General features: G+C 44.4%; 2 protein-coding genes across 4 annotated transcripts in view; one reads left to right on the forward strand and one right to left on the reverse strand.

The window, feature by feature from the left end:
* The window catches only part of C22H22orf39 (chromosome 22 C22orf39 homolog), a 123,856-nt gene that overhangs the window by 29,189 nt on the left and 81,751 nt on the right, over window positions 1-12,916 (reverse strand). The window lies entirely within an intron of this gene.
* CDC45 (cell division cycle 45) overlaps window positions 350-12,916 on the forward strand; it is a 30,918-nt gene continuing 18,351 nt past the window's right edge. For both annotated transcript variants that reach the window (XM_075996784.1, XM_012776598.2), the window contains exons 1-5: window positions 350-508; window positions 645-704; window positions 1,397-1,489; window positions 2,541-2,678; window positions 3,505-3,663. In XM_075996784.1, the coding sequence (XP_075852899.1) occupies window positions 458-508; window positions 645-704; window positions 1,397-1,489; window positions 2,541-2,678; window positions 3,505-3,663 (501 nt within the window). In that variant the 5' untranslated portion in view covers window positions 350-457. The remainder of the gene's footprint in view (window positions 509-644; window positions 705-1,396; window positions 1,490-2,540; window positions 2,679-3,504; window positions 3,664-12,916) is intronic.

Here is a 12,916-nt window from a genome sequence, read left to right on the forward strand (position 1 = left end):
TAGGACTCGGTCGGAAGTAAGGTACAAATCCGCCTTCAAACTAGACCAAGAACCTATTGAAAACTGACTGCCGCCCTTATTCGATAGACGGAGGAATTTATGACTAGATGTGTATTTTCCCTGGGATTCCCAGTAGAAGGCAATAGGCTTCTCTTCCTAAAGTAAAGATGTCTTCCAAGCGTTGGGTTTCTGGGTAAAAGCAAGTCAGCGAGGAAGTGGCTGCGTCTGGCCTCAGAGATTATGCGTATTTGGGGTCGGGCCACAGTGTTCCAGCCGTGATTGGCGGAACGTACCCCAAATGGCCCAATCAGAAAGGAGAAAAGGTTGGCACCTACGAAACTATTGGTTGGTGATCCCTGGGCCAATCCGGGAAGAGCAGTGATTTGGCGGGAGTCTTGACCGCCGCCGGGGTTCTAGGTGTCTCCGCACAAGCGCAAGGCATCTGGTCGCGGTGGCTATGTTTGTGTCCGATTTCCGCAAAGAGTTCTACGAGGTGGTCCAGAGCCAGGTGACTCCTAGCCCAGGACCCAGGCCAAGGCCAGGTCGGGGGGAAGGGATGGGGGGAACAGCCGCTGTAACCAGGAGGGCGGGGAGGGGCGGTGGTCCGGTCGCGGCGCTCAGCCCTTTCGCTCTTCCCCTGACAGAGGGTCCTTCTCTTCGTGGCCTCGGACGTGGATGCTCTGTGCGCTTGCAAGATCCTTCAGGTGAGTTCTGCGGATCGTGGGAGGGCGGGGCCGGGGCGAGAAGGAGGGTTCAGGTGGACTCGGAGTTGGGACGGGAGCTTAGCGGGGCAGGAGGTGAGGAGCAGGTGATTGGACCTGGGGACTCTCTCTGAGACGTCGCCTTCCTGTTTGGACAGTGTTGGGTGGGTTAGAGAAGGATTAGGTAAGGTGAGGAGACTTGTTTATAGGTTTGCAATGACCTAGGCCAAAAGAATGCTTGCATTTGGGAGACCTTTGGACCAGTAGCGGCCTCTCAAATGTGGGGTCTGAGAGAGGAATCGGTGACATCTGAGGGCATGATGGTGTCATATGCGGTGGTGGGAATTCTAGTGTTAGGGAAAAGCATTAGTTTGGTTTTGAATGGGGTGCACTGTTTACATTAAGTTTTCGCCAGTCCCTTGGGTCAGACAGTTCTTCTCAGAAGGCCTGGAAATAAGATCAGCTTTTCTCCCAATGTTTTACTTAGGTAATTCTCAAAAATTCAGCAAACTTGACAGAACAGTATAGTGAACACTCAAATTCTCACCACCCAGCTTTTCCCATTAACATTGTACTAACCTTACATTATCACAATTCTTTTGTCTTTCAACCCATCTGGTTTTTTTCCTAGTGCATTTCAAGGTGTATTGCAGACATCCTAAATAAGATAGGCTTTGAAAACACTCTCTCTCCAGGCCCTGTTCCAGTGTGACCACGTGCAGTACACGCTGGTTCCAGTTGCTGGGTGGCAAGAACTTGAAACTGCATTTCTTGAGCATAAAGCACAGGTATGAAAAATGTGTTTTAGAATTATTAGGCTTTTTTACTCGATGGCAAGTTCTTAACACTTAACATTCTTTCTAGATGCACAAGAGGTAGAGTGTGTATTTAAGTATAAGCCATAATAGGCAATATGAAAGGGAAAGGCATGCTCTGTATATACTGGTGGTTTACTCTCAAGTTGTAGAGACAAAATTGACAACAAAAGAAGATACTGAATATGGACAGCTCCTAACTTTGAACTTGTTTTGTAATTTGATTGTAAGGCACTTGGAATTTAGCAGTTTTTAATACGGCCTAGTTAAAAAATTATTTTAGAATATACCACTATTTTATATCATCTCTCTAAGAAACTGCATCCTAGTTTCCAAATTGAAGTCCAGGAACACTTATTCTCCCTTTAGAATTTAAACAATAGAGGCCAGGGTTCTTCCTACCTCCTTGTGGGCCCCACAGAGAGGAGCTGGGGCATGGAAGAGGGTCCCTGGAGTTCCTGCCACATCTAAGACTGTTTTGGCAGAAGTAAATTTTCACCTAGAATTCCTGTCATCATGTCAGGAACCTGTACCTGTTTGGTATTTGTAAGGCAAGAATTCACTATAGTGATAGAGTTTGATAAAGGACTTAATATTTAGGTACCCATAAAATATTTGCTAAGAGTTTAAACTTGTGCAATGCTGTTCACATGGAGAGGTGGCAGCACAGGACTGTGCCATCTGGAGATATACCACTCTACGTTTGAAGTCGTGGTCTGCTCACTGGCCCTGTGCATGAGGCTGGGGCCTGTTGAGCCTCAGTGTACTCCTCATACTCCTCGGGAAAGCAAGGAGGGCCACAGGGCCTACTCCACAGTGTCATCTGTGGAAATGAAATAACACAGAGTATGTTGGAGCACTTAACATGCCAGTGGGGCCATTTTTGGAGCCCCTTGCTGTCTGGGCCTTGCCACATGTCAGGGGCTTACCCTGTCTCAGCAGAAGGACTAAGAGGCCTAATGTGATGATGGGAAAGGGGCATCCTTGATACATTTGCTTTATAATATCTCCCTTCTTTTTCCAGTTCCGTTATTTTATTCTCATAAACTGTGGAGCTAATGTAGACCTATTGGATATCCTTCAACCCGACGAAGACACTATATTCTTTGTGTGTGATACCCACAGGCCAGTCAACGTTGTGAATGTGTACAATGACACTCAGGTATCCAGGCCTTTGTGGCATCACCTTTTCTGTTCTGTCCCCTCAACCTGTCTGCATCTTTTTAGGCCACATACAATGTTGCACCTGATGTTCTTGGCAAGGCATGTATCTGACTCCCCTATGGAAGTGGGAGCCGTCTGAGCACACGAACTTGTTCTTGTCCATCTTTGACAAGAAATGCGGCATCTCGCCATTGGAGGTACTCAGAATGCATCTGTGGAATTCACTTGATCTGGGAGGTACAGGGACAAGAACCCTGTAGCCTACAATGGCCCAACTGCACTTATTCTTTGAATTTCTGTGCAAGAAGCCTGCACCTTGGCACAGAGTGGCTATCTAAGCATTCTCTGACTTGATATTCTCCCACCCATGAGGTGCTGGGCCCTGAAATTCTCATGTGAGCAACCTCTCCAAGAGAAATCAGCCTGGAATTGCTTTTAGAGACAGGAACTGTATTCATTTAGGGGTCACACATCATCCTGTCCTCTCTCAGAGGCCATGCTGTGGGGCATTCATCTTGTCAACGTGTGCCATAAGAGAGAGCTGCCTTTCCAGACTTAAGCAGACTGCAGATGGTTTTCAAAAAATTGTTCTCAGGTTTTCATCATTTCTCTATACTGGGTATGGTGCAACTCCAGCGCCTCACTGAGTGGTAGTAAAAACAAGAAAATTCCTGAGAAGTCTGGAAGTCTTCTTAAATAGGTAGCTATTGGTATATACCGGAAACTATGAGTCAGCTAATTAGGAAACAATAAGATTCCACAAGAGAAAAACCCTGTTGTGATGGCAAGAGGGGAGATCTGATTGCTTTTTGTTTTAAACTTAGATCAAATTACTCATTAAACAAGATGATGACCTTGAAGTTCCTGCCTATGATGACATCTTTAGGGATGACGAGGAAGATGAAGAGCATTTGGGAAATGACAGCGATGGATCAGAGCCTTCTGGGTCAGAGCCTTCTGAGAAGCGCACACGGTTAGAAGAGGTATGTTTGGGCCTCTCACAGCATCCTGGAGGAACTGGTACTCCCAGAGGTCAGAGGTTCTCTCTAGAACCTGCTGGGCCCAGGCATAACTGGGGTGGTGGGGCAGTGGGAAGTGGAGCAGTTAGCAGGCATGGGGGCTGACCCTGGGCCCTGCTGTCGCCTGGCTGTGTAGCTTCAGGCAGGTAACTGGACGTCTCTGGGGCACTGCCTTTATGTTTCCAGTAGGATCCTTTCAGATGAATGAAGCTTTGCTATCTCTGTGACGAGATAGCAAAAAAGTGATATAGAGAAACAATAAATAGGGAAAACCTCCCCTTCCTTCTTGGCCCCCCTCCAGCATTGCTCACTGTACAGTCACCACAGAGGAATAATGTGGTTCTGTGGCCCTTGGCTAGGTCCAGTCCCAGACAGTCACTCCCAGGGGTAGCATCTACACATGAAGATGTCAGTGGTTTGCACCATGTGGGCCTTGGATCTGAACTGCTTAGCCATCTGGGGCTCAGTCAACAGACGCAGCCGACCCAAGGCTGCATGCGGGTCTGCTAGATGTAGAATTACAGGTGGGAGGTGGCAGTTCCTCCTGCACAAGGTCTGTGTTTTATTCAGCGTTCAGCGTTGCTATTGAAGGAGCTCATGCCCTCTGGCTCCTGATCCTTGGTGTGTGACCTGGAATTTGCTTCTGGAATGTTTTATGGTCTTCCCTTCAACCTCAGCTTGACATTTCCCAGTAATATGCGTTAGCTGAGGCTTTTGGAGCCATGTTTTGGACAGCTAGGACATTCTCACCATCTGGGGAAGGAGTGGTGTCCTTCAGCCAAGGCGTGAGCTCATGAAACCACTCCTCTAAAAATGCTGCTGAAATGCCTGGTGTCTCTGAAGATGGTGAAATAATGGTGAAATGACACTTAAAATAATGATTTCCCAGCACTGGCGCTAGCTACCTCTCGAAAAACCCAGGTGACCATGCCTAGGCACAGATTTGTCTTCCAGAACCGTTTCCCCTTCCGAGCTGAGTCATCAAACCAGTCTGAAGAGGAGGCTGAAAAATTCGGATCCTGTTTCGGTCTTTATCTTCTAATCTTCGATTTCCGAAAGCTCCTTTTTTGTTCTCTGAATGCTCCTTTTTTGATAAGTCTTGGGATTCTCCACTCTCCTAAGCTAACATTTTTTTAGTACCTACTATGTGCAGGTAGCAGTCAGGCCCTGGTGTACAAGGAAGAAAGCAAAGTCAAAGCTTTCCAGCAGGGAAGACAGACACTGAACATGTAAATGAGCACAGTCAGAGGGTGGTTTCAGGTGGAAAGCAGGGTGAGGGCAGACAGAACAGGGTGTGGTTTCTGAAGGGGTGTTTATGGACACCTGACCAGAGACCTGAGTGAGGATCCAGGAGGATTCCCAGGCAGAGCTTGCACAGGCATAATGGCTCCCAGATGGAAGGAAGGTGTCCAGGTGGGTGTGGCCAGCAGTGCCAGAGAAACAGGCAGATGAGAACTGACCAGTGGGTTTGGCCACAAAGAGACTGTCAGTCGTCTTGGTGAGAAACAAGAATATATTAGAGCTCCTGTTTACATTCTTAACACATCTGTTTAGAATCTGTGTTTGCAAATGCTTTATGTAATATTCATGATGTATGTGTAATTTCCCACCAACTTTTCTATTTTGAAATATTTTCAAATGTATACTGTGGTTGAGAGGATAGTATAGTGAGCATCCATTTACCCTCCATCTAAGCCAGGCATCCTCAAACTACAGCCTGCGGGCCACATGCGGGTGTTTTTGCCTGTTTGTTTTTTTACTTCAAAATAAGATATGTGCAGTGTGCACAGGAATTTGTTCATAGTATTTTTAAACTATAGTCTGACCCTCCAGTGGTCTGAGGGACAGTGAATTAGCCCCCTGTTAAAAAAGTTTGAGGACTCCTGCTCTAGAGTCAACAGTTGTTCCCAATTGCCACGTTTGCCTTCTCTTTTTTCTTTTTCTTTTTTTTTTTTTGTGGGATTATTTGAGAATAAATTGCAGATACCATGATATTCTCCTATAAATTCTTCCATATGCACCTCCTAAGAATAAGGACATTTTCCCCCATAAACACAATACAATTATGATACATAAAAAATGAATAATGTCTTAATTTCATGTAATATTCAGCCCATATTCAAGTTTTGTTAATCCTCAAAATATGTTTTGCAGCTGTTTTTATTTGTGAACTATCCTCCAATCAAGGATGACATGTTTGGCTCTTTCTCTTTTTTTTGAGACAGAGTCTCGCTTTATTGCCCAGGCTAGAGTGAGTGCCATGGCGTCAGCCTAGCTCACAGCAACCTCAAACTCCTGGGCTCAAGGGATCCTACTGCCCCAGCCTCCGAGTAGCTGCGACTATTGACATGCGCCACCATGTCCAGCTAATTTTTTCTCTATATATTAGTTGGCCAATTAATTTCTTTCTATTTATAGTAGAGATGGGGTCTCACTCTTGCTCAGGCTGGTTTCAAACTCCTGACCTTGAGCAATCCACCCGCCTCAGCCTCCCAGAGTGCTAGGATTATAGACATGAGCCACCGCGCCCAGCCGGCTGTTTCTCTTTACGGTCTTTTAACCTAGAACTGTACTCCACCCTCCACCTTTTTTTTTTGATACTGGGAGATAGCCCTGTTTTCCAATATTTATTATTTGCTTCTTTATGGAGTAATTTAACTTACTTCTCCATCCCTGCATTTTCTATGATCTGTATGTTAGGTCTAGAGGCTTGATTTTAATAAGATTAAGGTGTTTTTAGAATACTTTCTTTGCTTTGCTTTGAGTTTTGTGGGTTTTTTTTGGTTTGTTTGTTTGTTTTGAGACAGGGTCTTGCTCTATTGCCCAGCTAGAGTGCAGTGGCACCATCATAGCTCACTGCAGCCTCAAACTCCTAGGCTCAAGCCATCCTCCTGCCTGAGCCTCCCCAGTAGCTGGGACTATAGGTGCAGGCCACTACGCCTGGCTAATTTTTCTATTTTTTTGTAGAGGTGGGATCTCACTCTCACTCAGGATGATCTCAAACTCCTGGCCTCAAGCAATCCTCCCTTCTCGGCCTCCCAAAGTACTAGGATTACAGGTGTGAGCCACTGCACCCAGCCAGAATACTTTTTATATAATTAAAATCTGCATGACTTATAGGTATATGCATTTTAGAGGTATATTCTCAGAAATATTTTTATTAATAAAGTGCACATTCAAAGAGGTTTGGAGACAGCAGGTTATAAACAATCTCTTCAAAGACTTTTGCTATAAAGAGAGCAGAGGAGACATGGGATCAAGAATAGCTTTTGTTTATCTTTTAAAGGTGGAACTTTAGGGCTAGGTATGGTGGCTCACTATAATCCAAGTGCTTTGGGAAGCCGAGGTGGGAAGATCACTTGAGGCCAGGAGACCAGCCTGAGCAACATAGTGAGACCCTGTCTCTACAAAAAATTGAAAAATTAGCTGGGCGTGATGGCATGTGCCTATAGTCCCAGCTACCCAGGAGGCTGAGGCAGGAGGATCTCTGGAGGACCAGGAGTTGGAGGTTGCAGTGAGCTGTGATGACACCACTGCACTCTAGCCCAGGCAACAGAGCGAGACCTTTTCCCTCTTCTCAAAAAAGTGAAACTTTAAAGCTGGACCCAGCAAAGGAGGATTTCTCTATAAAATAAGCGTAATTACACATAATCTAATGGTGTTATTATATGCTGGCTCAGGTTGCCAGGTTCACATTTTAGGTCTGCCATTAGAGCTGTAGGACCTCAGGCAAGTGACTTACCTTCTTTGTGTGTCTGTAAAATGAAAATAATAATTGGACTTAACAGTTTTGGTTCCTACTGGTGTTTAACAAATTACTCCAGAACTTAGCAGCTTAAATCAACCACTTTCTTGTGCTCGTGGATTCTGTCAATAAGAATTTGGGCAGAGCCTAGCAGGGGTGGCATTAGCGTCTTTCTGCTCTGTGATGTCTGGAGTCTCCACTGAGGACTTAAAAGCTGGGGGCATAGAAATCATTGGCTCTTGTGTCAGTCACCTGGTCTGCTGGTCTGCTGGGGTGGCTCCAAGCCAGGACTGCTGAGCCAGGCACCTGCAGGGGTCTCCTCATTGCACATGGCTTCCTCATAGCAAAGCAGCTCAGCCTCCCAGCAGTAATCTTCCGGTCAACAGGGCAGCCACTGCCTGGCTCTCCTGACTGACTTTGGAGTCCCTCATCATCCTATAGCCCCAGGGGAGGGGACAGGACCCTACCAGGAAGGGTCGAAGAAATCTTGGGCTGTGGAGGTTTTGTTAAATCAACTTTACTGAGGCATGATTTCTACACAAGTCACCAGGTGTGTAATTTGCTGAGATTTAACAAACGTGTAAAGTCACGTGACTACATCACGTTGGAGACTGGTTCCATTACCCCCAAAAAGGTCCCTCATCAGGACCGTGGCTTTTTTGTTTGTTTTTAATTTTTAATTTTCTTTATTTTTTTCTTTTTTTTTTTCCGTCTCCATACTCAAGTGGTAGTACTGTGGCTTTTTTCTAATTAAGCTTTTTCTTTTGAGATCATTGTAGATTCACATGCAGTTGTAAGAAGTAATATAGAACTTGGATCCCCAACCCCTGGGCCGGGGACCTATACCTTCTGTAGGTCCGTGGTCTGTTAGGAACCAGCTGCACAGCAGGAGGTGAGCGGCAGGCAAGCAAGCAAAACGTCTTCTGTATTTACAGCCACTCCCAGTCACTTGCATCACCGCAGGAGCTCCACCTGTGTCAGATCAGCATCAGTGGGGGCATTAGATTCTCATAGGAGCAAGAAACCCTGCCGTAAACCACACGTGCCAAGGGATCCAGGTTGCGTGCTCTGTTGGGGAGCGGCTGCAAATACAGATTGTCATTAGCAGAGAGGTTTGGCTGCATCATAAATGTAATGTGCTTGAATCATCCCCAAACCATCCTGGCCTCTGGTCCATGGAAAAATTGTCTTCCCTGAAACTGGTCCCTGGCACCAAAAAGGTTGGGGACTGGTGAGAGAGAGAGATCACCTATATACTTTGCCGGGTTTTCCCTAAAGGTAAGATAGTGTAGTGTAGTGTCACAATCAGGATATTGACATGCATGTGGAACATTCGCATCGCTGTAAGGATCCCTCCCAGGGCCCTTTTTAGCCACACCCACCTCCTTTTTGTCCCTACCCCTCCTTAGCCCCTGGCAAGCACTAGAGGTTTTCCCCGTTTCAGCAATGTTACATAAATAGAAATGGAGTCATACAGTGTAAAACCTTTTGGGGTTGGCTTTTTCACTCAGCATAATTCTCTGGAGATCATCCAAGTTGTTGTGTATATGAGTAGTTCATTCATCTTTTTCCTTCCACCAGCATTGTGCACAAATTCTGTGTGTTTTATTAGATTTACACCTCCGTACAAACGTACAAAAATCAATTTTCTGTATACTAGCAATGAACACACGGACACAAAAATTCAAAATACAATACTATTTATAATCACTAAAAGAAATGTGTATTCTGCTGTTGGGTAGACTGTTCTAGAAATTTTAATAGCTACTGTTAGTTGGTGGCGCTATTGAGTTCTTTGCGTGCTGCTTTTCTGTCAAGTTATTTTTTCCATTTTTGAGAGGGGGCATGGACAACTCCAACTGTGAGTATAGACTTGTCTGTTTACAGTTCTGTCAGTTTTTATCTCACATAATTTATAGTTCATTTTGTGCACACACATTTAGGAATGTTGTATCCTGTTGGTGGATGGATCTTTTCATTTATTCAGTGTCCCTCTCTGTCTCTGGTAATTTTCTTTGCTCTGGAGTCTGATACTGATCTCACCACTCCTGCTTCCTTTGATTACTGTTTGCCTGATATAGCTTTTCATATTCTTTACTTTTATCTTGCCTGTATCGTGACATTTGTAGTGAATTTTTTAAACGGCACATAGTTGGGTTATTTTTTAAAAAATAACTCATGAAATAAAACAGCAAAGGGTCATATTTTCATCATATTTTTTAAAGCCAATCCCTGCCTTTTAATTGATGTACTTAGCCTGTTCACATTTATTCTAATTATTGATATGTTAGGCCTTAGGTCTGACATTTTATTTTCTGTTGTTTTCTCTGTTTTTCGTTTCTGGGGTTTTTTTTGTTTGTTTGTTTTTTAGAATTCTGTTTCAATTTGCTTCTAGTGTTTGTGAGTATATCTCCTTGCTTAGATTTTTTATCCTTGTTTTTGCTTATTTATTTTTTTACTTTTGTTTTCTGACTAGAGCCCCAGAAGAGATGTACAGATTATTTGAGTGATTGTTCCAGGTATTATGTTATATATCCACAACTCATCAATCTACTGGTGTCATCATTTTTCCAGTTTGAGTCAAAGGTAGAAATCTTACCTTCCTTTATGTCCTTACTCAGCCCCTTTTATAACATAATTTTCTTAAGCATTTCCTCCACATTTACACTGATGTAATTTTTGCTTCAGTAATCAAACATAGTTGTACAACTTAGAAAGGTAAGGAAAGCCTATTGTATTTACCTAATTTTTGCTTATTGTAGTTTTTCTTCCTTCCCTATTTCCAAAGTTTGAGAACTTCCTTTAGGGGAGATCTGCTGGTGGTAAATTCTCTTTAGTTTTCCTTCTGAGAATTTCTTGATTTTCCCTTCATTCTTTTTTTTTTTTCTTATTTTTTTTTTATTTTATATTAGTTGGCCAATTAATTTCTTTCTATTTATAATAGAGACGGGGTCTCGCTCTTGCTCAGGCTGGTTTCGAATTCCTGACCTCAAGCAATCTACCCGCCTCGGCCTCCCAGAGAGCTAGGATTACAGGCGTGAGCCACCACACCCGGCCTCCCTTCATTCTTGAAAGCTATTTTTACTGGGTGTAAGATTCTGGTTGAATAATTATTTTCTTTTAGCACTCAAAAACTATAGTGCCACTTCTTCTGGCCTCTGTGGTTTCTGATGAGAAATCCTCTGTCATTCCTACAGGGGAATTGTTTGTCCCCTGTAGGAAAGGTATCATTTTTCTTTGGCTATTTTGAGATTTGGTTTTGGTTTTGTTTTTGAAACTGAGTATCACCTGGGCTAGAGTGCTGTGGTGTCAACCTAGTTCACAGCAACCTCACACTCCTGGGCTCAAGCGATCCTCCTGCCTCAGCCTCTCAAGTAGCTGGGACTACAGGTGTGTACCACCACGCCCAGCTAATTTTTTCTATTTTTAGTTGTCTGGCTAATTTCTCTCTATTTTTAGTAGAGATGGGGTCTTGCTCTTGCTAAGGCTGGTCTCCAACTCCTGATCTCAATTGATCCTCCCTACTCAGCCTCCCAGAGTGCTAGGTTTACTGGCATGAGGCACCATGCTCAGCCTGAGATTTGTTTTATTTTGTTCTATTTTAGTGTTCAGAAGTTTAATTATGAAGTGTCTTGATGTGGATTTCTTTGGGTTTATACTTTTTGGGGGTTTACTCAGCTTCTTAATTCTATAGGTTTATGTGAACTTTCTTTTTTTTTTTTGAGACAGTGTCTTTGCTGTTATCTGGGCTAGAGTGCAGTGGTATCATCATACCTCACTGCAGCCTCCAGCTCCTGGGTTCAAGTGATTCCCCTGCCTCAGCCTCCGGAGTAGCTTGGATTACAGGCTTGGCTGACATGCCTGGCTAAATTTGTATTAATGGAGTCTCACTATTGCCAGGCTGGTCTGGAACTCCTGGGCTCAAGCAATCCTCCCGCCTTGGCCTCCCAAAGTACAGGGATTAAGGCATGAGCCACGGTGCCAGGCCATTGTGCCAAATTTTATAGCCTTTATTTCTTCAAATATGTTTTCAGAGTCTACCCTCTTTCTCTTCTTCCAGGGTGAAGTGAATGTTCTTCCAGGATGACATGAATGTTAGATATTTTGTTGTCATCCCACTGGTCCCTTAGGATCTGTTTTTTGTTTTTTGTTTTTTTGTCTGTTTTCTCTCTGTTGTTCAGACCGTGTAGTTTCAATCTTTCTATCTTCCAGTTCACTGATTCTTTCCTCTATCCTTTCTGTTCTGTTCCTGAACCTGTTCACTGAGTTAACATTTCAGTTATATTTTTCAACTTTCAATTTCACTTCGTTTTTTTTTTTTCTTTTTTTGAGACAGTCTCACTCTGTTGCCTGGGCTAGAGTGCTGTGGCATCAGCCTAGCTCACAGCAACCTCAGACTCCTGAGCTCAAGCAGTCCTCCTGCCTCAGCCTCCTGAATAGCTGGGACTACAGATGTGCCACCATGCCCGGCTAAGTTTTTGTTTCTATTTTTTTAGTTGCTCAGCTAATTTCTTTCTATTTTTTTAGTAGAGACAGGGTCTTGCTCTTGCTCAGGCTGGTTTCAAACTCCTGACCTTGAGCAATCCACCCGCCTCAACCTCCCAGAGTGCTAGGATTACAGGTGTGAGCCACCACTCTTGGCCTCAGTTTCACTTCTAAACTTTCCATTTGACCCTTCTTTACATCCCCTGTTTCTTTGCTGAGACTTCCCATTTGCCATTTGTTTGAGTTGTGTTTGTAATCGCTTGCCAAAGCGTTTTTATGGTGGTGGCTTTAAAATCTTGGTCAGGTCCTTCTAATGATCTGTCATCTTGGTGTTGGCATCTATGGGCTGTCTTTCTTCATTTAGTTTGAGATCGTCCTTATTCTTTGCATAAGTACTTTTTGAATAAAACCCGGACATTTTTGTATCCTGTTATAAGACTCTGGGTCTTATTTAAATCTTCTGTTTTAGCTGCCTTGCTCCTGACACTGCTCTGCCAAGGAGCAGGTGGTGGCACTGTATGAAGGTAGAAGTTGAGGTTCCCCACATGGCCTCCATTAACTGAGGGAGTGACACCTTGTTACCACTGGGCAGTGAAGGTCGAGGCTCCCTGCCTTGCCCTCTAACCCCCTCAGCAGGGAGGGGGAGATGTGCCTCATTACTGGGGGAGGTGGAAGTCCAGGCTACCCCACCATTGGGGCAGGGTTGGAGTATGTGCTTATCACCCACGAGTGGGAGTGTAAGTCTTGGCCCCTTCCTTAGCTTCTCTGACACCATCGGGCAGAGGGTTGGGGTGCCTGTTACAGCTTTGCAAACGGGGTAGTCTAGGCTCCCACTCTGCCTTTGCCAGGGTGGGTGGGTGTGTTTTCAGTGGTGTTGGATGGAGTAGTTATTGCCTAATAGTTTTCTGTCTAGGCTGGTCCTTTGGCTAAATGGGATTTTTTTTGTTGCTGAAGAAGCCCGAAACCTGGGATAGATGAGCCAAAAAG

This window comes from Microcebus murinus, chromosome 22 (assembly GCF_040939455.1).
Source record: "Microcebus murinus isolate Inina chromosome 22, M.murinus_Inina_mat1.0, whole genome shotgun sequence".
NCBI classification, from domain to species: domain Eukaryota; kingdom Metazoa; phylum Chordata; class Mammalia; order Primates; family Cheirogaleidae; genus Microcebus; species Microcebus murinus.